The 22,302-nt window shown below is 43.6% G+C and overlaps 1 protein-coding gene and 1 long non-coding RNA gene across 4 annotated transcripts; one reads left to right on the top strand and one right to left on the bottom strand.

Moving 5' to 3' along the window:
* LOC139074696 (uncharacterized) lies at positions 1 to 7,674 on the bottom strand. The gene is made up of 2 exons (XR_011524334.1): positions 6,725 to 7,674; positions 1 to 4,442 (listed from the first exon to the last, which is right to left on the bottom strand). It is a non-coding gene; the product is annotated as an uncharacterized lncRNA (long non-coding RNA).
* A 28-nt stretch (positions 7,675 to 7,702) lies between these two features.
* ZDHHC4 (zinc finger DHHC-type palmitoyltransferase 4) lies at positions 7,703 to 21,357 on the top strand. Of its 3 annotated transcripts, none has more exons than XM_008537930.2 (8): positions 7,703 to 7,855; positions 8,264 to 8,431; positions 9,099 to 9,222; positions 9,994 to 10,067; positions 10,572 to 10,750; positions 12,369 to 12,494; positions 14,078 to 14,322; positions 21,010 to 21,357. In XM_008537930.2, the coding sequence occupies exons 2-8, from the start codon at positions 8,373 to 8,375 to the stop codon at positions 21,289 to 21,291; spliced, it is 1,089 nt and encodes a 362-aa protein (XP_008536152.1). In that variant the 5' UTR covers positions 7,703 to 7,855; positions 8,264 to 8,372; the 3' UTR covers positions 21,292 to 21,357. The 3 variants fall into 3 exon arrangements, with proteins under 3 accessions (XP_008536152.1, XP_070422339.1, XP_070422340.1); XM_070566238.1 differs by having other exon boundaries at positions 7,763 to 7,877; XM_070566239.1 differs by lacking the exon at positions 7,703 to 7,855 and adding an exon at positions 8,879 to 8,980 and having other exon boundaries at positions 8,291 to 8,431.
* Positions 21,358 to 22,302: the final 945 nt, after the last annotated feature.

Raw genomic sequence — 22,302 nt, 5'->3', positions numbered from 1 at the left:
TCTCTTTAGTTGTTTAATCCAGTGCATTGGGCTTAAATTACTTGCAACAAAAAGAACCCCGATAGCCCAAACCTCTCGTGCCAGAAATACTTCTCACTTTGTTCTTCTGTATTGATCACATTTGTTAATTGCATCGATGATGTTAGTGGCCAATAGTGATTGAATGGGCTTTACCTGCATTACCTCACGTAATCCTCACAACAACCCTTTGCGGTAGATTCTCTTGTCCTTACTTTAGGAGATGAGGAAACTGAGACTCACAGAGATGAAGTAACTGGCCTAAAACCATACAGCTAGAAGAGAGATGGATCCTAGACTGGACCCCAGGAAGCCTGATTCCTGAGCTCAGACTTGTAACCTCTTTATGACCTCCCACCCAATATTTTCATTCTGAATTTCTTCTTGGAATGATATTCACATCTGCCCTTCACAGAGCCCAGCGTCAGTCCTGATTCACTTGGTGTCGAGAGAGTTAACGAGAAAGTCATGACTCTGGGACACTAACCAGAAATTACCTTTCCACTTCTTCCCCACGGCTCTGAGACAGCATTTACAATTTCGTCCCTCATCCTCCTCTGGCCTCTTTCTGTGTAACGGACAAATTAAACAAGTGCAGCACAAATCATGTGCACTTTGTCTGCAGGGACAGACCGTCTTCCATCAGTCGCCTGTGATCGCTTGCTTGTCTGTCTTTTCTCTGGTTGTCAGGTGACTTCTCTTTTCTGAAAATGTCTCAGAGGTCATCCTGGGACAGCTCAGCCCCAACTCAATGTCCAGGGCTGGATGCTTCTCTTGCTCAGCACTGCTAGCCAAAGGATGACCAGATTGCAGCTACAAGACTAACTCCTGGTCTCAACTAGGGTAGAAAACCAGTCTCTGTTGAGAGGCATGAAGATGGCGGCCAGAGATAGAATCTCCAGATTCAGCACATAAAAATACAAGATGCCCAGTTAAATTTGAATTTCAGATAAACAACAGATCATTTTTACTCTAAGTATACTTATACCCTAGTTCTAGAGATACCACAGGTGATGGTGAACGGCAGTCTTGGTGACCAGAGTAACAGAGCATGTGGGGTGACGAGGGCTGAGCAGTGCCCCAGGTTAACACCAGTTCAGAAAGGATCAGGAAATGGAGATTCTGTCAAACTCCCTATTACGTGGTAGCTGAATCCAGCTGTTTTAAGGGGCAGCAATCAAGGTAGAGGAGGCCGGGTGGAAATTCAGAAGTGTAAGCGGGCCACACCTGCATTGTGCTCCAAGCTGGCTAATGGTGACACACAGTGGCCCCACCTACTGGCCAGAGGAATTTTTGTTTTGGTGATATCCAGGATATAGATTTCGTTTGGGTGTGATTCATCCTTTTTCTTTCATGCATTCAACACATTTTTATTGAGCAGCTACTATCAGATAGGCACTAAAATAATTGCTACTAATACAATAGCAAGCAAATACAGACCCAATCCTTGCCCTCCCACAAAAATACTTTTGTTATATCCCTTTGAAAGTTTTTCTTCTTTTCTTTTCCATTGTAAAATTCCTCCCAACCAACAAATCACTGATTGGAAACAAGCAACATGCGCCATTTGCCTGTTGCGAGGGTGGCTATGATGTCCTGTATCCCATTTCCACAGTGTTGCCTCAGTCATTCCCTTGGGGACAATAGATGGTGGTATAAAAGGTAGTTGATCCTGTCAACCGATCTTGCGGCAGGTAAAAAACCGATACCACAGGTCCAGTTTCAGGGGCTGACAGGAGGGCTTAGGAAGGCTCCAAAGAGGGATCCTGTGCCTCGTGTTTCACAGGGGACACAATCCTTTCTATCACACTTGAATTAAATTTTGGCTTTTCAGCTTAAATAGTGTGTTTCTCCTATGCTATTTATAAAATACAAGTGTCAAGGTTCATGCTTTGAGGTATTGAAGAACAGAGGTGAAGAATAAAATGCCAGAAACACAGGAGTTTCAGGAACTGACCGACCACTGAGAAAATATGCGAATATGTTACTTGCAAAACTCTCTATAATATCAAAACGTAGGAAATAATACAAATGCCCAACAGCAAAATATTAAGTGAATTATATTGCATCCCTGAATAATAATTAAAAGTACATAGATACAGGAAAAACACTTATGATAAACTAGGTAAAAAAAGCAAAATTCGAAATTATCTAGACACTATGATTATAGGTATGTAAAGCTTTTATATGAATATAAAATTCACGTTTTAATATGTTTATAGAGATATACAATAATAAAGTAGCAGTGAAGATAGCAATCTAGGGGACTTTTGGCTCATCAACCAGAAAGTCCAGTGCGCTCAGGGCTCTGACTGCCTTTCTCTGCCTTTCTCTCAGGTCAGCCTCTCCAGGGTGTAGGCTTGCTTCACAGTGCCAAGATCAGAGACGTGAAGCCACAGGCTTCCTCTTTAATATCTTTATTCACATTTGGGGGAAAGGAGGTACCATGGAACAGAATCCTAGCTTCATTCTAATTGATCCGTTTGCATCCCAAAGGCCGGCCATGTCTTCGTTGACTTTTGCCTGGAAAAATCCTTACGATAAGGAGGACAGGATTATCCTGATTGGCTGGGACCATCCCCTAGAGCTGGGGGTGGTTGAGAGCATTTGGAGAGCGGTGTAGCAGACATGTTGAGAAGGAAACCTCAGTGTCCACTATGCTGTGTATACACAGAAGATTGCCATGAAAGGCAAGAATGTGAGTTGGAAGGCAGTTGAGAATTTAATAGTTAGTGCCTTGGCTGCACACTTTAAATGTCTCCTTTCCCTTCTGAAATGATCTCAGTCATCACAGGAAGAAGTTCCAGATGAATTAGAGATGAAAGTGTAAATCAACTATTTAAAAAAATTGGAGAATATACTCGTGCGTATGTGTGTGTGTTGTTGTTTTCGTGGTTTTGGTGATGGAATATTGGAGTAAAGAATACTTTGTTAAATTCTGCTTATCAGCCTTCTTAAAGGCTAATAAATGTGAGTACTTCAGAATTTGAAACCTCTGTATGACAAAGAGACCATAAACAAAGTTAACAGATATGTGACATGTGGGAGAAAATATCGGGAATTTATGTTAGAGACAAAGGATTAACATCCAGAATGTGATAGAGAATAATCTCCCTCTATTTCTTCTTTTCAGTAGTAACAACGTTCCAAATATTAGCGGAACACACGGCAGCACAGCCAGACACTACATTTCCCAGCTCCCCTTGCAGCCAGGTATGGCCATGTGACTATGTTCTGGCAATGGGACCCAAGCCAGAAAGGCTAAGTGCAACTTTCAAGTTCCATTCTTACAAGGAAATGGCCTTTCATTGCCTTCTTTCCCCTTTCTCAGGGGTTGGAAGGTGGTGACCTTGGGGTAAGGACAACACCCTAGTGCTGTGGCTCCAAACCGTGCACAAAGCACCCTGGGGTGCCACAGTGAACTCACAGGGATGCTGTGGGATATCTGAAAATTTTGAGGAAACAAAGCAATATTTATGTTGTATATGAAATGCTAGCTTGAGCTAGTTCACATTTTTAACATCAGATTGCTGAATTCCTGACGTCGCATCTTTGCAAAGATGGATTTAGAAAGCAAGTGCCACTGGAATATTTATGTGGAACAGGAAATGAGAATGGTGGTTTCCAATCTGATTATAAAGTTTGATAAACTGCACAGTGTGCAGGGGGCACTCAGTTGTTTGGACACAAATACTTATGGAGGTGTTTAGAGCTAATTAATAGATGGGATTTTCAGATATTTCTTTTTGCCTAGGAGCTCTGTGAAAAAAGTTCTAAGTCACTTAAGGATACTGTGACGAGGGAAAGTTTGGGAATTTTTGCTTAGTGGTGGAGCTAGATAGGAAAAATCTGGGTCCTTGTGTGATCTCGTGGCTCCCCCGGAGCAGAAATGCCTACCACTCCTGGACTGTCCACCTACCACTGGACCATTGCATGTGAAAGAAACTTCTTTCCTATTAAAGCCATTGTGTTTGGGGGCCTCTCTGTTACAAGAGCATAGCAGACATTGTGGGTGCCCTGCCTATATCCCCAGAGCCCACGTGAGGTCCCCTGCAGAGGGTTCCTGTACATGCTGATGGCTTCCTGGGTCTGCCCGAGGGTATTCTCTGTACTTGGGCTGGGCTGGCCTCTGTGTGGACAGGCCAGAAGGACCAGGGAGTTACCGCCCCTGGAGTGGCTGGGTGGATACCCCAGCTGCTTTGCTCCTCAGTGGAAGAATTCTGAGGCATTTCTATGGAGCCTCTCAGAGGATCCCCCTTGGGGCTGAGCCCCAGATGCCCACCGCGACTCATCAACATCAGCTTTCTTGGCCTTCCACTCTTCTCTCTCACTTCCGCCATCCCTCACAGTGTCTCCCGGGAACATCCTCCAAAATGAACTACTTATACCAAATCCTTGTCTTGGGGTTTGCTTTTGGGGGGAACCTAAACAAAGAGAAGCGCCTTAGCTTATACTCTAACAAATACAGAAAATATGTAAATAAGTACCGCAAAGCAACGAGAAAATGGTAAACAACTCAAATAAAAGTGATGAAGGATAATGGTCAGCAATTCACAATAGAGGGAAGACAACTGACCAAAAAACACGTCAGTATAAGATAAACAGCATCACTGGAATCTGGCCAGTTGTCATTATGACAGCCCAGCACAGTAATTAAGAACACTGACTGATTCTTGAGCCCAATCGTCTGAGTTTGAATGGTGGCTCTAATGCTTTCTAGCTCTACGACCCCGGGAAAATTATTTAACTTTGCTATGCCTCTGTTTCCTCATCTATAAAAATGGTATCGTAATAATAATACTTATGTCACAGAGTTACTATAAAGATTGTGACAATTATTAAAAATTTGAATGTGCTTAGAACAGTACCTGGAATACAGGAAGCGCTATATAAGCGTTTATTGAGCCAATAAATAAATAAAATGCCATTTCACCCATCAGAATAGTAAATATTAAAGGAACTGATCTATTAAATATTGACAAGGGTTTGGAGAAACAGGCTCTTTCGCATATTTGTAGCTGAAGAGGACTTTAATAGCATTTACTAAAAGGACAAATGCCTGTATATTCTTTTTTTTTTTTTTTGAGGAAGATTAGCCCTGAGCTAACTACTGCCAGTCCTCCTCTTTTTTGCTGAGGAAGACTGGCCCTGAGCTAACATTGTGCCCATCTTCCTCTACTTTACACGTGGGACGCCTACCACAGCATGGTGTGCCAAGCAGTGCCATGTCCGCACCCAGGATCCGAACCGGCAAACCCCGGGCCGCCGAGAATCGGAACGTGCGAACTTAACTGCTGTGCCAGCGGGCCAGCGCCCAGCCTGTATATTCTTTGGCCCAGAAATTCTACTTCCTGTAGCTGCCCTAGAAAAATACACCTAACTATATGTGATGACGCTCATGCAGGTATTCCCACTGCAACAGTTTGTAACAGCAAAAACTGAAATTAACCCAAATCTTTAGTAATAGAACAGTTCTATTAGAGGTTGCAAACTGGTGGTCCTTGGGCTAAATCTGTCCGGAAGGTATGTTGTCCTTAGCTGAACAGTATTTTAAATCTTGAACCAGTTGCCAACATTAAAACATTAGGAGATTTATGTTATAAAAATCTAGATTTTCAAATACTCTGAAAATACTGGGATTCAAGTTAACAACCCTTTGGTCTGTGTAAATAGCTACGTCTGCTTAGAATGAGACACACATGCTCCACTTTGTCACTTCACTGATTAGTTACCCACACAGCCCTGTAGGCACTGGAGTTTGGGACCCTGGCAGATGAGTTATGGCTCAGCTAAGTAATGAAATGTAGACAGTGAGGAAAATACAACATGGCACATATATACATGGTGGTGTGGAAAGATCATCAAGACAGATTCTTGCCGTTTTTCTAAAAATTTTTTTGAGGAAGATTAGCCCTGAGCTAACATCCACCGCCAATCCTCCTCTTTTTTGCTGAGGAAGACTGGCCCTGAGCTAACTTCTGTGCCCATCTTCCTCTATTTTATATGTGGGATGCCTGCCACGGCATGGCTTGACAAGTGGTGCATAGGTCCACACCTGGGATCTGAACCGGCAAACCCCAGGCCTTGGAAGCAGAACGTGGGAACTTAACTGCTGTGCCACTGGGCTGGCCCGAAGATTGTTGAGTGGGAAAAAAAAAAAAAAAAAAGCAAGGTGGAGAACCATCATGTCTAAGATGATGCCACTTCTGAAAATAACAACAAATTATATATCTGTGTATATATACACTAGAATGTAAACTATAAAGTTCAGGGACTTTTCTCTGTCTTAGTGCTATGTTCTCAATGCTTAGAATAGTGCCTGGCATATATTGTGTACTCAATTCATATTTGTTGAATAAATATGTATGTAAATGTATAAAAGAGTTTTGGAGAATACACACTAAATAAGTGATTAATTCTGTCAAGGGCCTGGGATTGGGAGGGGTGGTGATCAAGGGACATTTTTGGTTTTGTCTTGTATAGTTTGACTTTTTTACAAGGAGAAGAGAATATTGCACGACTTGCAGAAATTTTTTAAAAATCGAAGGCAAGCCAGCACAAAATACCGGAGGTGATCAAACCGAAATTCAAAGTTAGTCTCAACTGAAACCCATCCAAGAAAAATGAATGGGGATAAAAATAAAGTTCTGTGATTATGAGCAAAAAAAGCTAGCTCCAAATACTTCACCACCAGCTCAGAACTAACCAGCAGGGTCATGAGTCAGCTGGAGACGCTGATGAAATCCAGCCCAGTCTGGGTATCCATCCACAGCCGCCGTCTTCCCTGGTGGCATTGCATCCTCTGATTTTTGTTTTACAATTTTGTGTCCATAAGTTCATGAAGGCCTTGCACACAATGTATCAGGAGAAAGTGCCCAGCTTGATAAGTTTTTAAAAAAAGAAAAAGAACAGGAATCAAGGAACTAGGGTAGCTAGCAAAGACAGGAAAAAAGAAGCGCTTTAAGGCCAGTGTTTGGAGATCAGACATCTCTCAGAGGGAGGATAGGCCTGGCTCAGGTACAGACAGGTTTTCAGAGGCATCCGGAATAGACCGGTCTCAGCGGATTCCGAGGCGTTCAGAGCAAAGAAACGGCCCACAGGGGACTTCTCAAAGCTATGTTCGGAAACAGCTCTTCTCACCCCAGGTTCAACTATCATTAAACAGCCTTCCTTCTTATCCTCCAGGTTTGTCGTCAATCAACTGTCACTGCGCCCAGGGGGAGGACGTTCAGAGCTATTCCGAGACAGCAGGACCAAAGACACTCGAACGGTTCGGACAGATCCCAACGGTGTAGTGGGCAGAAAGCCAAGCAAACTCTGTCCACTGCGAAGACACAGCGCACGAGCCCCTAAGTGTCCCCGCCCCGGGCCGCCCGGGCCCCCGGCCGGCTGGGAGCTGGGCGCTGGCCGGGCTCGACCCGGGCCGCTGGACAGCTGGGCAGCTGGGGCCGCTTCCCAACACTGCCGTTCTCGCCCGCCCAGGCCTGGGATGGTCTTTCTGGAAAGTTTCTCGCAAGAGCGCTCTGAAGTGCCACCTGCCAGGGGTCAGACCAGACCACGCGCCAAAGCCAGCGCGGCGGGGAGAGACGGGTACCCCCTAGGGCGCAGAAGGCGACCAGCGACCCGGCCCCCGCCGGCCGGCCGGCCGCAGCCACTTCCGCCGGAAGTCGGCCTGGCTACGGTCGTCGCGTGATGATGTCACGGGCCCGCCCGAAGTCTGGGAGCCCGCCCTGCAGGCGCAGGCGCAGTGTAGCTGGCGGTTGGCAGGTCCCGGCGGTGGGGTCGGCTTCGTGGGGCTCTCAGACTGCCCGGCTGGCGCAGGGGCGTCCGGCTCCCGGTCTGACCTGCTCCTCCCCTTTGTGTGTGGGGTCGCAGCCCCACCTCCACCCCGCCCTTGGCCCGGGCCCCCCCAGTGTCCCCCTTGAGCCTTCTGTCCCCCACCCCGGTTCCGGTCTCCGGGAAAAGCTCCGGCCAGGCCGATCCGCCGGGACCCTCGGATAGAGAGTAGCCTCGGGGAGGTCCTTTTATCGGGTCCCCAGAGTGGGCACCTCAGGGATGAGGTTAAATGTGGGAATCCAAGGCTTCGGCTGATTTCTTCCCAGTTAAGCTTTTTCTCCCGAAGTCTTATAACCCTGCACCCTGCGGGGTCTCAACCTCCCCCGACTTCCAAATTCTTTTCCACAGTGTATGCCCCCTGCCTCCTACCCTGTCTTATTATGTAAGTGTCCAATTGCTGTCTCTGCAGCCAGATCCAGCCTCCTGGAGGAACCATGTCTCCTGCAGCTCTGGGTGCCACCTGTTGTGCCAGGCGCACGCCGCTGCACAAGAAGGGGTGCCGTTTGAATGGTCTGTGAATGTTGGGAGGAGGAATGCCCGAGCTGCTGGCTGGAAATAACCCAAACGAAAGACATATGTAAGCCTGGGGACCCTGAATCGCCTCGTGAGAATTGCTGCTCTTTGTTTTCTCCGTCTTATCTCATGAGTAGTTTCTAGTTTGGTTCTCTCAATTGAAAGTCCGGCCCAGAATCATATCTGCTAAGGGTAGAAGTAACCATTTCCAGTTTCTTAATACGGGCCTGTGTGTTGACGCTAGTCCCCATGGGTGATCTCTGATTGTTGTGGTCACTGACCTGTAGGGATGCTTCTTAGGATAGGAAGCCTGATCCTGGACGTGGGCCCCTGACTCCCTCTAGGGGATGCTTATTTCAGTAGCATTGTCACCAGATCCTTTGGAGTACATTCTGTATCCATATCCGTGTGAATACTTATATCTAAGAAAGTAGAAGAATGATTTGTTGCTAGGGGGTGGAAGGTGGGTGTATTTTGTGTATTATTCCCCACTTTATTTTGAAATTTGCAGGCAGGCGATGCCCCAAAGCAGACCGCAGTGGTTTGATTAGGAAACTCTTGAAGCATCGAGAGAAAGAGCTCAGGACCATCTGGGATGCCCCACTGAGAAGCAGTGTGTACTTGAGGGCAGATAAATTGTTTTGGGAGCCATTTAGGGAGCTGATGTCTGAGAAAATGCGCCAGGGAATACATCCCTCAGTAGTAGCCACACTCTTTCTGTTCCTTTGTAGCCCCAGGATGGACTTTCTGGTTCTTTTCGTGTTCTACCTGACTTTGGTGCTCATCAGTGGTGTTATGATCTGCGTCTGCTCGAAAACCGGTTACTTGAAAGGCCCGGTCAGGAGAGGAACACAGGTAACAAGGATGCTTGGAGACCACTGGATTTTGAATACCACCAGCCTAAAAGGCTCACCAGTTTCCTGACAACAAAACAGAGACACCGTTATTGTTCATTTGTTCACTTGCTCTTTGATTTATGGCAGTAGTGGTATATTTGAAAGTCACTCTCTGTTCTTTATTGTTGTTACTGTTTCAAATGACCTTGTGATGATGCTTTGAGAGAAGGTAGCATTCTCAAGGTTGGCTCTTTTTCTCTGGATTTGATACCTGTCGTTGGGCATGAATGTGAGCAATGTCTTCCTGGAGGGGCCTGATGAGTGAAACTGGGGGATGTGTGAGCAGAAAGCTGACCATCAGGCTGCCCACGCTCCTTCTCAGGGATCATAGTGAGCCAAATTAGGGTGAGCAGCCTCGGGAAGGGGTTGACTTGTGAGGGATCTGGGCTAATGCCCAGTGATCTGGAGGTGACTCTGGAACCTGGGACTGAGCTCAAGGCAGGGAAAGGAAGGGTGTTCACATTAGCATTGCCTGATCCATCCCCTCTGCTCGTCTCCCTTTGCCTGGAGACTCTGACCTGGTGCCTTCTTTGGGGTCAGGGTGGAAATGGAGGAGTTGGCATCAAAGTAAGGCCTCCTCTTTATTCTCTCCCAAATCTCTTCTCTGCCCATATGCAGAAACACAACTTACCATCACCAATATTGCCAGCTGAAAGTGAAGCATCGAATTTGTTTGGGAGTGGGGTGAATGAGAAATGAAACTGAATCTTTCTCTTTTCTTTTGTTTCAGATATTTTCCTATATAATTCCAGAATGCCTGCAGAGAGCCATGCTAAGATTGCATCATTACCTCTTCCATACACAGTATTTATATTTCAGAGTTTCAATATGACTTTCTTTTCTGTTTTGATTGTCAATTGTTGCTATCCTCTAGCATCGGGAAGCTCCTCATGGTTTCCAGCGTGGTACAGGGCAGGATGCTGGAAAGGATCAGGAGTCCTGCCTGGGTTTAAAACCCCTTGTTCATAGATAACCTACCTTTTATCTCTGGGGTCTTGGCGTGTCTACTTTTAAATATAAATATTTAGAGAGTGGGAAAATATTGACATGCATTTCTGTAAAAGAAATATATTCTGATACTGAGACCTCAATTCCCAACAAAGATGATAATAATAATAGATAACATTTATTGAGCACTTAATGTATGCTAGGCACTTTGCGAAATGCGTCACGTGGTTTCTTCTGGAATTCTTACTATTATCTCAATCCTGAAGGAAGTGGTTGACCCTTGGTTAACTTTCCTTAGTGTTGTATGATTTCTTCATGGAGAGGCCCCCGTGAGCAAGCCACGTATCTGTTTCCTTTCAGAAACCGCACCTTCATTCTCCTGCACCTCACCTTGCAAGGGATGGTTTATGCTGAGTACACCTGGGAAATATTTGGCTACTGTCAACAGCTGGAGTTCTCCTTATATTACCTTCTTCTGCCCTATCTGTTGCTGATTGTAAACCTGGTTTTTTTCACCTTAAGTAGTGTAACCAACCCTGGTAAGTTGAGGCTCTCAGGACAGACTGGTGACAGCTCAGATGTCACTCTTGCTGATAGTGCCTCCAACAAGTCGTGCTCCCTCTAAGGGCTTTGCAAAAGATTTGCTATGTAACCTTTTCATGATTTTTCAGTTTTGACTGTTTTCTAATTTTTTCCTTCTCGGACCCATGGGTTATTTAGAACAGTTTAAAATTTTCCATATAAATTTTTTAGTTTGATTTTTTGATACTTTCACTTAATTGTGTTATATAGTGAGCTTGTGGTCTGTAAGATACTGTTTCTTTTAGAAATTTTATTGACATTTGCATTATGCGTGGGTGTTTGGTCAGTTTTTGTAAGTGAGCCATGTGTGCTTGAAAAGAATGTGTATTTTCTAGTTCTTGGATACAGAGAACAATGTAAATATGTTAGATCAAGTTTGTTAATTATGTTCAAATCTTTTATATTCACACTAATTTTTTTGTTTGATCGATTAGTGAGAGAGGTGTGGTATCTCATTCTGCTGGTAGACTAGACAGATTTCTCCTTTTAGTTAGTTTTTGTTTCACATACTTTGAAATTACTATATGTGTGTGTACATATTAGTTATATATATTCTTATTAGATGCGTTCAAGTTTAGAATTAATATTATCTCTTGAATCTTTTTTTAAACTACACTGAGTCTCTTTGTCACTGGTAATATTCTTTGCTCTCAAGTCTCTTTTTTTTTTTTTTTTTTTTTTTGAGGAAGATTAGCCCTGAGCTAACTACTGCCAGTCCTCCTCTTTTTGCTGAGGAAGCCTGGCCCTGAGCTAACATCCATGCCCATCTTCCTCTATTTTATATGTGGGACGCCTACCACAGCACGGCGTGCCAAGCGGTGCCATGTCCACACCCGGGATGCAAACCGGCGAACCCTGGGCCGCCGAGAAGCAGAACATGCGCACTTAACTGCTGCGCCACTGGGCCGGCCCCTTCTCAAGTCTCTTTTGTCTGATATTAATATTATTACGCTATCTTTCTTTTGGTTGATATTTGCTTGGTATTTTTTTCCATCCTTTTACTTTGAACTTTTTCTGCCCTTGAAGCACCAAATGTCCATGGAGTGATCAGTAAATAAATAGAATGTGGTTTACCTGTATGATGGAATATCATTCAGCAATAAAAAGGAATCAAGTACTTATGCATGCGACAACATGGATGAACTTTGAAAACATTATGCTTAGTGAAAGAAGCCAGCCACACAAGATCACATTTTGTATAATTCCATTTACACAAAGTATCCAGAAAATGCAAGTCCACAGAGACAGAAAGTAGATTAGGGGTTGCCAGGGGCTGGGGATTAGACAGAAATGGGGAGTGACTGCTAAAGGAATTCTTTTTGGGGTGATGAAAATGTTCTAAAATTGGTTGTCACGATGGTTGCACAACCCTGTGAATATACTAAAATAGCCATTGAATTTACGTTTTAAATGGGTTTATGAGTTGTCTCTCTTGTATGAATTGTTAAAGATGATAAAATGAATTATTGACGATATCAAATACACCAGTTTCAGTTGTGCAGTGTCAGGACAGATTTTGTGAACATCCAGTGCTCCCTATTGCTGGAAACTGATGTTGGTCCTTCGTTTTTTCAGGTACCGTAACAAAAGCGAATGAGTTACTGTTGCTTCCAGTTTATGAATTTGATGAGGTGTTGTTCCCAAAGAACATGAGGTGTTCTACTTGTGGTTTAAGGAAACCTGCGCGCTCCAAGCACTGCGGTGAGTGTGGCTGCTCAGGCTCCAGCGCCTCGCAGCAGATGTGGGCTTCGTCTGTAAGGGAGTGTGACGGAAATCTGAAGACAGGGCCATCTGACCCCTAGACAGCGGCGGCCACTGCTGGTAGTGGCTGGAGAGTCGTTTTTTTCGGGACATGTGGTCTTATGGGCAACCCTCAGCCCTGGGCCTGACAGCCCTTCCTTTGCCAAGTGGCAGGGCATATGGCCCAAGAGATGTTTTCTGCAGGATGTTGTGTTTGCAGATTTCAGTCCTGGCAGAGCCTGTTCTTCTGGGGAGAGGCCAAGACTATAGACTAGCGCTGTCCAACAAAAATATAATGTGAGCCACATATATGATTATAAATTTTCTAGTAGCCACACTGCAAAAGTACAAAGAAATAGGTGAAATTAATTTCAATGGTATATTTTATTCAACCTATCTAAAATACCTTTTTTCTTTTTTTGGTGAGGAAGATTGGCCCTGAGCTAGGTCTGTGCCCATCTTCCTCTATTTTGTATGTGGGACACCACCACAGCAGGGCTTGATGAGTGGTGTGTAGGTCTGTGTCCAGGATCCAAACCTGTGAACCCTGGGCCACTGAAGCAGAGTACACAAACTTAACCACTATGCCACTGGCCCCTAAAATGCCATTTTAACGTGTAATCAATATAAAAAAGTCCTTCATGGGATTCTCTTTTTCATACTAAGCCTTTTGGAATTTGCTGTGTATTTTACATTTACAGCACATCTCAATCCATACACTAAGTTTTCATCAGAAGTACTTGATCTGGGGCTGGCCCGGTGGTGCAGCAGTTAAGTTCGGCAAGTTCTGCTTCTCAGTGGCCCAGGGTTCGCCGGTTCAGATCCCGGGTGTGGACATAGCAGTGCTTGGCAAGCCATGCTGTGGTAGGCGTCCCACATATAAAGTAGAGGCAGATGGGCATGGATGTTAGCTCAGGGCCAGTCTTCCTCAGCAAAAAGAGGAGGATTGGTGGTAGTTAGCTCAGGGCTAATCTTACTCAAAAAAAAAAAAAAAAAAACAGAAGTACTTGATCTGTATTTAGGTTTCATAAAATTTACAGTTGGAAGAGCAGATTCATGTACCCAAGCTATTCCAGACATTCTCAAAAGTTTTCTAGCAACTGAATCAATACCAAAAAATCATTTTCCTTTAATATCCACATTGACATTCATATAATGGTTCATCTTTATCAGAAGGGTTGATTTGACTTTTAAGCAAAAGTAATGTTTTAAAACTGTCCAAGTTAAGTAAATTCACCAACTCTTATGTCATCTCAGTGTTATTCACATTGAACTCAAAAGATCCTTGCACAAATTGGAAAACAACTGTAAATTTATCAATATCAACAAAGTATTCTTTCAAGGCTGTCAAGTGCTCAGTACCCACATATGGCTCGGGGCTACGGCATTAGACGCTGCAGTTCTGAAAGCTTGGTGACAGCAGCTGCCATTTACCTCGGCTCATACTGCCAGTGGTCAGTTTGTAAACCTCTCAGGAGGTGTGCATGGTGTCATTGTGTGATCGAGGACCGACCCAGGGCTGTGGCTCTCCCATTTCTGTGCAGCTGTGTGTAACCGGTGCGTGCACCGTTTTGACCATCACTGTGTTTGGATGAACAATTGCATCGGGGCCTGGAATGCCAGGTACTTCCTCATCTACCTCTTGACGTTGACGGCCTCTGCTGTCACCATGGCCGTTGTGAGCGCTGTGTTTCTGGTCCGGTTGGTGGTGGTGTCGGGCTTGTACCAGGAGACTTACGTTGATGACCTTGGACACTTACAAGTTATGGACACCATCTTTCTTATTCAGGTAATTAATTATTCAGGTAATTATGTTGTGGGCTGTGTGCTTCTAACTTTGGGTTTCAGAATTAGAAAAAGGATATTGGTTTTCCCAGTAAAAGCATGAAGCCATTCCTTTTTCAAAGATTGATATGGAATTTTTTGAATTGATAAATAATTCACATACCATAAAATTCACCCTTTTGAAGTGTACAATTCAGTGGCTTTAGTTTATTCACAGGGTTGTGTAACCATCACCACTAATTTCAAAACATTTCATCATCCCCAAAAGAAACCCATACCTATCAGCAATCACTCCCCATTCCCTTCTGCCTTAGACCCTGGCAACCACTCATCTACTTTCTGTCTCTATGGATTTGCCTTTTCTGGGCATTTCATATGAATTGAATTATACAGTGTGTGGCCTTTTCACTGAGCATAAAGTTTTCAAGGTTCATCCATCTTGTAGCATGAATCAGTACTTCATTCCTTTTTTTTTTTTTTTTTTTGGTGAGGAAGATTGGCCCTGAGCCGACATCTGTTGCCAATCTTCCTCTTTTTCCTTGAGGAAGATTGTCCCTGAACTAACATCTGTGCCAGTCTTCTTCTATTTTGTACGTGGGGCGCCACCACAGCATGGCTTGATGAGCGGTGTGTAGGTCTGGACCTGCGAACCCTGGGCTACTGAAGCAGAGTGTGCCAAACTTTTAACCACTGTGCCACGGGGCCAGCCCCAGCAGCTTATTTTTTAATTGGATTGTCTTTTATTCTTGTGTTGTAAGACTTCCTTTTATATTTTAGACACTTGATCCTTATCAGATATATGATTTTCAAATATTTTCTGACATCCTGTGAGTTGTCCTTTCATTTTTTTGGTGGTTTTTTTTGAAACACAAAAATTTTTGATTTTGATGTTCAGTTTATTTTTTCTTTTGTTGCTTGTGCTTTAGTGTCATATATAAGAAACCATTGAGTAATCTAAGGTCATGAAAATTTACACTTACATTTTCTTCTAAGTGTTTTATATTTTTAGCCTTTACATTTAGGTCTTTGATCTTTTTTTTTGGAGGAAGATTATCCCTGAGCTAACATCTGCTATCAATCCTCCTCTTTTTGCTGAGGAAGACTGGCCCTGAGCTTACATCCATGCCCATCTTCCTCTACTTTATATGTGGGATGCCTACCACAGCATGGCGTGCCAAGGGGTGCCATGTCCACACCTGGGATCCAAACTGGTGAACCCTGGGCCGCCAAAGCGGAACGTGTGCACTCAACTGCTGCACACCAGGCTGGCCCCTAATCTTTTTGAGTTAATTATTATATATGGTGTGAGGTAACGTTCCAGCTTTAGTAGGTGGATATCCAGTTGTCCCAGCACCATTTGTTGAAAAGACTATTGTTTGCTCATTGAATTGTTTTGGCACCCTTGTCAAAAATCAATTTACCGTAATGTAAGGGTTGAAGCCATTCTTTTAAAAACTCATTTGATGGCTAAAAGATTTCTGCTTCATTTATGAGAAATAGCTTATGAACAGTTATTTTTTTAGGTAACTGCTTAATTCTCCTTGAGTGTTTTTTTCCCTTTTGTTTCAAAGAAAATAAAATGTCATGAGCAAGTGGGGTGTATTCCATGAATGCAAGGTTGGTTCATTATTAGGAAATAGATTAATATTTTATACAGCATTATTCAATATAAGGAATAAGACATAATTATTTCTCTAGAAGCTGAGAAGCCTTTCACGGTATTCAGCATCCATTCCAGTAAAGGCATTCAGAAAATAGGAATTAAATGATATTGTCTTATTATGATAAAATACACACATAGCCCCAAAGCCAGCATATTTTTTAAAAATTCGTCTTTTGAAACAATTATAGATTTACAGGCGGTCACAAAGAAATAGACAGGAGTCCCAGGTACTCCTAAGCCCTCCCCCATGCCAGCCTCCCTGTCCCACTACACACAGTGCCGAAACGAAGGAATCGATGTGGGCACCATCCGCAGAGCTGATTCCGATTGCACTAGTTGTATATGCGTCTTGTTTGTGTTTTGTGTGTATGTGTTTGTACAGCTCTGTGCAATCTGTCACATGTGTAGCCTTGTGTAGCCACCCCTACAGTCCAGATGCTCTGCTGTCCGCCAGAGACTCCCTCGTGTTACCCCTTATAGCCACAGCCTCCTCCACATCCTTCACGTCTGGCCACCACTCATCTGTTCTCCATCTCTATTATGGCATTTCACCATTGGTACATAAATTGAATCAGGCAGTCTCTTTCTGAGATTTTTTTTTTCACTCGGCATAATTTCCTTGAGATCCATTCAAGTTTTTACTCATATTAGTAGTTTGTCCTTTTTTGATTGCTGTATAGTATTCCATGGTACGGAGGGACTGCAGTGTTTTAACCCTCCACCCTTTGAAGGACGTTTGAGTAGTTTCCAATTTTTGTCTATGATGAATGAGACTGCTGCGAACATTTGTTTACTAGTTCCTGCATGAAAATAAGTCTTCAGTGTGATTGTTGGGTGGAAGTCCATTTTAGGTTTCGAAAAGGACTCCTGTACTATTTTCCAGAGCAGTTACACCATTTTACATTCTGCCAGCGACAGCCCGAGGGAGGTGGTCTGGTTTCTCTGCCTCCTTGCCAGCATTTACTCTTATCCCTGGTTTTCCTTTTAGCCGTTCTGATAGGTGCGTAGTGACGCCTCATTGTTGTTTTAACCTTGAGTAGTTTTTATTCTTAAATTTTTTTCCAATTATGTAAATTTCCAAACATACTGAAAAGTTGAAAGAGTAACAAAGTGACTACCCATATACCTTCCACTTAGATTTAAACAATTGTTAGTGTTTTCATCTGTTTTCTTTCTGTGTGTATGTATTTTTCTGTGTTAGTAGAAACAAGTTGGAGATAACGTGTTGCTTTACCCTTAAATACCTGAGCATGCATCTTTTAAGAATGTCAACATTCTCCATAACTACAGTTCTGTTATCCCACCTAAGAAAAGCAATAATAAATGTATGTACTATCAAGTCCATATTCAAATTTCCCCATCGTTTCAAATATATCTTTTATAGCTCTTGTACCTTCTTGAACTGGAAAACACCTTATAGTTATGCATTGCATTTGAATGTTACGGCTTTTTAGTCTCTTTGAGTCTCAAATCACACCCCTACTTTTTTCCATGAAATTACCATGTAGTAGTCTAGTTGGCTCTTAGAATGTCTCCTGTTCTAGATGTGTCTTTTTCCTAATTGCGTCATTTAATTTTTCTCTATTTCTTTATAGTAGTGTAAACTGGAAGTTAGTTCTAGAGCCTTGATTAGATTCAGGTTAAATATTTTTGGCAAAAATGCTTCCTCGGTGGGGATGTGTATTTCATACTGTGTCCCATTAGGTGGGATATAGGATCAGCAAAGCCTGGGTTGATCCATTGGTTAAGGTGGTGACCACTGGTAAGTGCATTTTCCCCTTTGCAATGGCTAATCTGTATATATGGTTATGTTTTTGTATTTAGAACTTTCTTTAGGCTCGATTCCAAAAAATATAAATACTGGGTCAAAAATTATCAACATTTCTAAGTCTTTTGATATTCATGTATATTATCAAAGTGCTTTCTCAAACTCATGCATAGAGCAATGTGTAAGTGTTCATTTCATTGCATCAGGGCAGGGTTGATGCTGCTTGGGGTGGGAAAATATGGTGTACCCCCCTCTTTTTTTTTTTTTTTTGCAAATTATTTCAATTATATTTAGAGGAAAAAAGCAAAGTGATCAGGGTTAATATGACCCTTAAATATATTTTTAAAAATGTTTGTGAACACCATGATTAGACAGTAAAAAAGTGCTGAAAAAATTTCCAATAACTTGGGAAAGAAACTCTTACTCTTCCCTTTTACACATTATTTTCTAGTGGGAAATGTAATCAGAACTTTAACATTATTTCACATTCTCCGGGCCTGTTTCCTCATTCAATCAGTTATTCATTCCATAAACATCCACTGAGCACATGTCTTCTATGTGCCATACACCATAATTGGCATGTAGAGGAGGAGAAGCTGAAATGACAGGGGTGCTCCTTTTGCAGTAGCCAGCCTCCAAGTTGGCCCCCAAAGATCTTTACCTCCTGATAGTCACACCCTTGTTTAGTCCCTTCCCACATTGGATTAGGATGCGTTTATGTGACAAACATACAACAAAAGTGAAGGTATGCCACTTCCAAGACTAGGTTATAAAAGGCTGTGGGTTCTGTCTTGGGTTTTCTCTCTTTCTTGGACCACTTTTCTGGGGAAGCGAGCTGCTGTGTTGCAAAGGCCTGCACAGTGAGCAGCTAAATTCTCTGGCCAACAGCCAGTGACGAACTGAGGCCTGCTAACAATTATGTGAGCGGATTCTTCAACCCCAGTCAAATCTTGAGATGGCAGAAGCCCCAGTCAATATTGTTTTTTTTTTTTTTTTTTTTAAGTTTTTTTTTTTTTTTTATTAATGTTATGATAGATTACAACCTTGTGAGATTTCAGTTGTACATTTTTGTTAGTCATGTTGTGGGTACACCACTTCCCCCTCCGTACCCTCCCCCCACCCCCCCTTTTCCCTGGTAACCACCGATCAGATCTCCTTCTCAATATACTAATTTCCACCTATGAGTGGAGTCATATAGAGTTCGTCTTTCTCTGACTGTCTTTTTTTTTTTTTTAAATACTGATTTAATTACTTGTGCTATTTTTTTTTAAGATTTTATTATTTTTATTTTTTATTTTTCCTTCTTCTCCCCAAAGCCCCCCACTACATAGTTGTGTATTTCAGTTGTGGGTCCTTCTAGTTGTGGCATGTGGGACACCGCCTCAGCATGGCTTGATGAGCGGTGCCATGTCTGCACCTAGGATCTGAACCCGTGAAACCCTGGGCCACCGCAGCAGAGTGCATGAACTTAACCACTCGGCCACGGGGCCGGCCCCCTGTTGTACCCTTTTAAAAAACTATATTTCTTTCATTACTTTTGATTACTTTCCTTGTCTGTCAGTCATTTGTATATCTTTGTTTGTGAATTATGTCCTTTAACTGTTGACCTCTTTGATATTAGAAAAACTTTTGATTTTAGTTCTTTACATGATAGTGATAGTTCATTCTTACTGTATTTTTCTATTTTTAATCTTTTTTTGTGTGTAAAAGGTTAGACATTCTTCCTCATCAAATCTCTTTTCTTTGTAACTTCAGTTAGAAAGTCTCCCCTATCAAGAATTTTGATAAGTATCTACTTCTCTTTTCTCCTGACTTTCAGAAATTCTTCGTTTTGCTTATTATAAAAAAGAACTTATAAAAAGTCGAGCAGTCCAGAGTGTTTAAAAAGAAAGGGGGGAGGGGAAATAAATGAAGGGGGTCAAAGGATACAAAGTTCCAGTTGAAAGATGACTAAGTTCTGGTGAGTGTCATCTACAGCATGGTGATGGTAGCTCGCGATGCTCTATTTTGTATTCGAAAGTTGCTTAGAGAGTGGCTCTTAGAAGTTCTCACCACCCCCCCCCACACATAAATTGTAACTATGTAAAGTGATAGATGTGTTAACTAATCTTACTGTGGCCTTTTCACTATATCACATCATTACATTGTGCACCTTAGACTGCCACCATGCTATGTGGCAATTATATCTCAATAAAGCTGGGGAAGAGAAGAAAATTTAAAACAAAACACCTTGGAAGAAAAAATAAAATAAAATGCAAACTGGGAGTTATACCCCTCCGCTCCCAACAGTTTGACTCCCCGGAGGCAGCCACTTTTGTAGTCGGGCGTGTTGATCTCAGGCTTTCTCCTCTGTGTGTTCACACGGCTGTACACTTTCGCAGAGACAGTTCTGTTTTTGTACAAGTAGGATGCCCTTGTGATCCCTGCATCTTCTCTTTCTCATTGGGCAATATATTACCAACATCTGTTCCAAATCAGTACGTAGAAATTGACCTCCTTTTTAATCGCTCCGTGTTATTCCATAGTATGACTGTCCCAGAGTTTGCCTCTTCTTTGTGGATGGACATTTAACTTGTTTCTTCTGGGAAGCAGGGCTGTTAAAATCAGTGCTACAGTGAATACCCTTGTACATGTATTCCTGTGACTGTGGTTTTAAGGGAGAGAATGCTCCCTTCTCTCCATCGGGACTTTCTTTTCTTTTCTTCTTTTTTTTTTTTTGAGGAAGATTAGGCCTGAGCTAACATCTGCCAATCCTCCTCTTTTTGCTGAGGAAGACTGGCTCTGAGCTAACATCCATGCCCATCCTCCTCTACTTTATATGTGGGACGCCTACCACAGCATGGCTTGCTAAGCGGTGCCATGTCCACACCCGGGATCCAAACCAGTGAACCCTGGGCCACTGAAGCAGAACGTGCGCACTTAACTGCTGCGCCACCGGGCCCTGAGACTTTATTTTCATGCAAGAACTAAGATCTACATTTCTTTCTTTATTTTACATGTAGCTGACTGGCAGAGCACCATCTCCTGAGTATCCTTTCCCTTTTCACTTCATTTTTCTCCTATGAAACCACCGTACATCCTAGCACTTCTCCTGGGCTGTTTGTTGTGCCGTTGATGGTTCTGATGTGTGTCCAGTGAGTCAGATGTGTATGGAGGTGGGACCGGGGAGGCACCTCTGTCGCGGCTGTGGATGGTGGGTGCTGAGCGTTGCTTGCGTCACAGCCTGGCTGCCTAATGTGCTGCTTCTTCTGTGTCCCCAGTACCTGTACCTGACCTTTCCACGGATTGTCTTCATGCTGGGCTTTGTCATGATGCTGAGCCTCCTCCTGGGGGGCTACCTGTGCTTTGTGCTGTACCTGACCGCCACCAACCAGACCACTAATGAGTGGTACAGAGGTCACCAGGGCTGCTGCCCCCATGTGGCCCGGCCCCCATCTGCACATCCCCAGGTCTACCAGAACATTCATTCCCACGGGCTTTGGAGCAACCTTCGAGAGATCTTTCTACCTGCTGCTGTGCATTATGGGGGAAAGAAGAAATAAGAGTGGGAAGCGTTACTTCCTTTTAAATATGGCAGTTTATTTATACATATAGATACTTTCTAAGTATTGGGTTCTGTCTGTTTTTTTCTGGTGTCTGCCTTGTGTTTATAAATCAGCCTTCAGTGGGTAAGGAAGAGAAGGGAAAACTAATGTTTACCGAGTGCCTAATCCTTGCCTGGTGCCATGCCAGGTCCCGGGGTGGGGTAGAAATACCCCTTGCTCATCTTTCGTCACTCTGCCTGTTGGACGGAGCATCTCTGAAATTCTGGTGTCAAGGGGATCAAAGATGACTTCTCAGAGGTTCCAGTTGACCTTGGTCTCCCACTTTAGGCTCCTGGACAGGAGGGACCTTATGGGTGTGTCCCCTGATGTGCAGGAGAGTCTCAGTGACTTGAAGTTGTGCCTGGTTGCAACCCCTCAGATGCCCTTCCCATCTCTCTCAGGGAAAGCCCTTGGGTTTTATTTTAGTCTCCTTAACCAGGCCCAGCATCCTCACCCAGGCCTGCCCTCAGGCCAGCATGGGCCTTTTACACAAGGCACATCCCCTACTTGTGGGTTCCCGCCCTCCACTGGCCTCTGGCTATATTCAAGTCTTTTCGATCCTAGTTTTAAAATCCCAGACTAACCACCCGGTTAATTCAGCGCAGAGAGATCAGTGTGGGAAGGGAGATTCATAGAAAGTGCTGAGGGTTTTTAGGATGGGAGAGCCTTTAAGAGCAGGAGATCTAAGATTCCCACGGCCCTCCCCGGCTAGGCCAGGCCACTCTGGAGGGGGTTGGGGTATAGGGACTCGGGACGGGCACTGGGAGTCAGGGGTAGAGGAGCATCATTTATCATTGCAGCCCCTGAGTTCAGACCGGACATGACCTTTAAAATAAATTGCTGAGGCCTGAGCCCGGGCCCTGCACCACCGCCCTATCGTTACTGGTGGGAAAGCACGGGGGGAAATCAAACGAGTAGGCTCCGAACGCCGCGCAAAGGAAGCCCGCGGAGCTCGGGCACGTCTTGCGG

Source organism: Equus przewalskii, chromosome 12 (genome assembly GCF_037783145.1).
Source record: "Equus przewalskii isolate Varuska chromosome 12, EquPr2, whole genome shotgun sequence".
NCBI lineage: Eukaryota > Metazoa > Chordata > Mammalia > Perissodactyla > Equidae > Equus > Equus przewalskii.
This window is presented reverse-complemented; position numbering and strand designations above follow the sequence as displayed.

Excerpts from the sequence above, each read along its gene's own strand:
- ZDHHC4 (XM_008537930.2), top strand. The coding sequence starts at position 8,373 with ATGTTGGGAGGAGGAATGCCCGAGCTGCTGGCTGGAAATAACCCAAAC. Across the intron at positions 9,223-9,993 it reads CGGTCAGGAGAGGAACACAG|ATATTTTCCTATATAATTCC; the intron begins GTAACAAGGATG and ends CTTTTGTTTCAG. Across the intron at positions 12,495-14,077 it reads TGCGCGCTCCAAGCACTGCG|CTGTGTGTAACCGGTGCGTG; the intron begins GTGAGTGTGGCT and ends ATTTCTGTGCAG.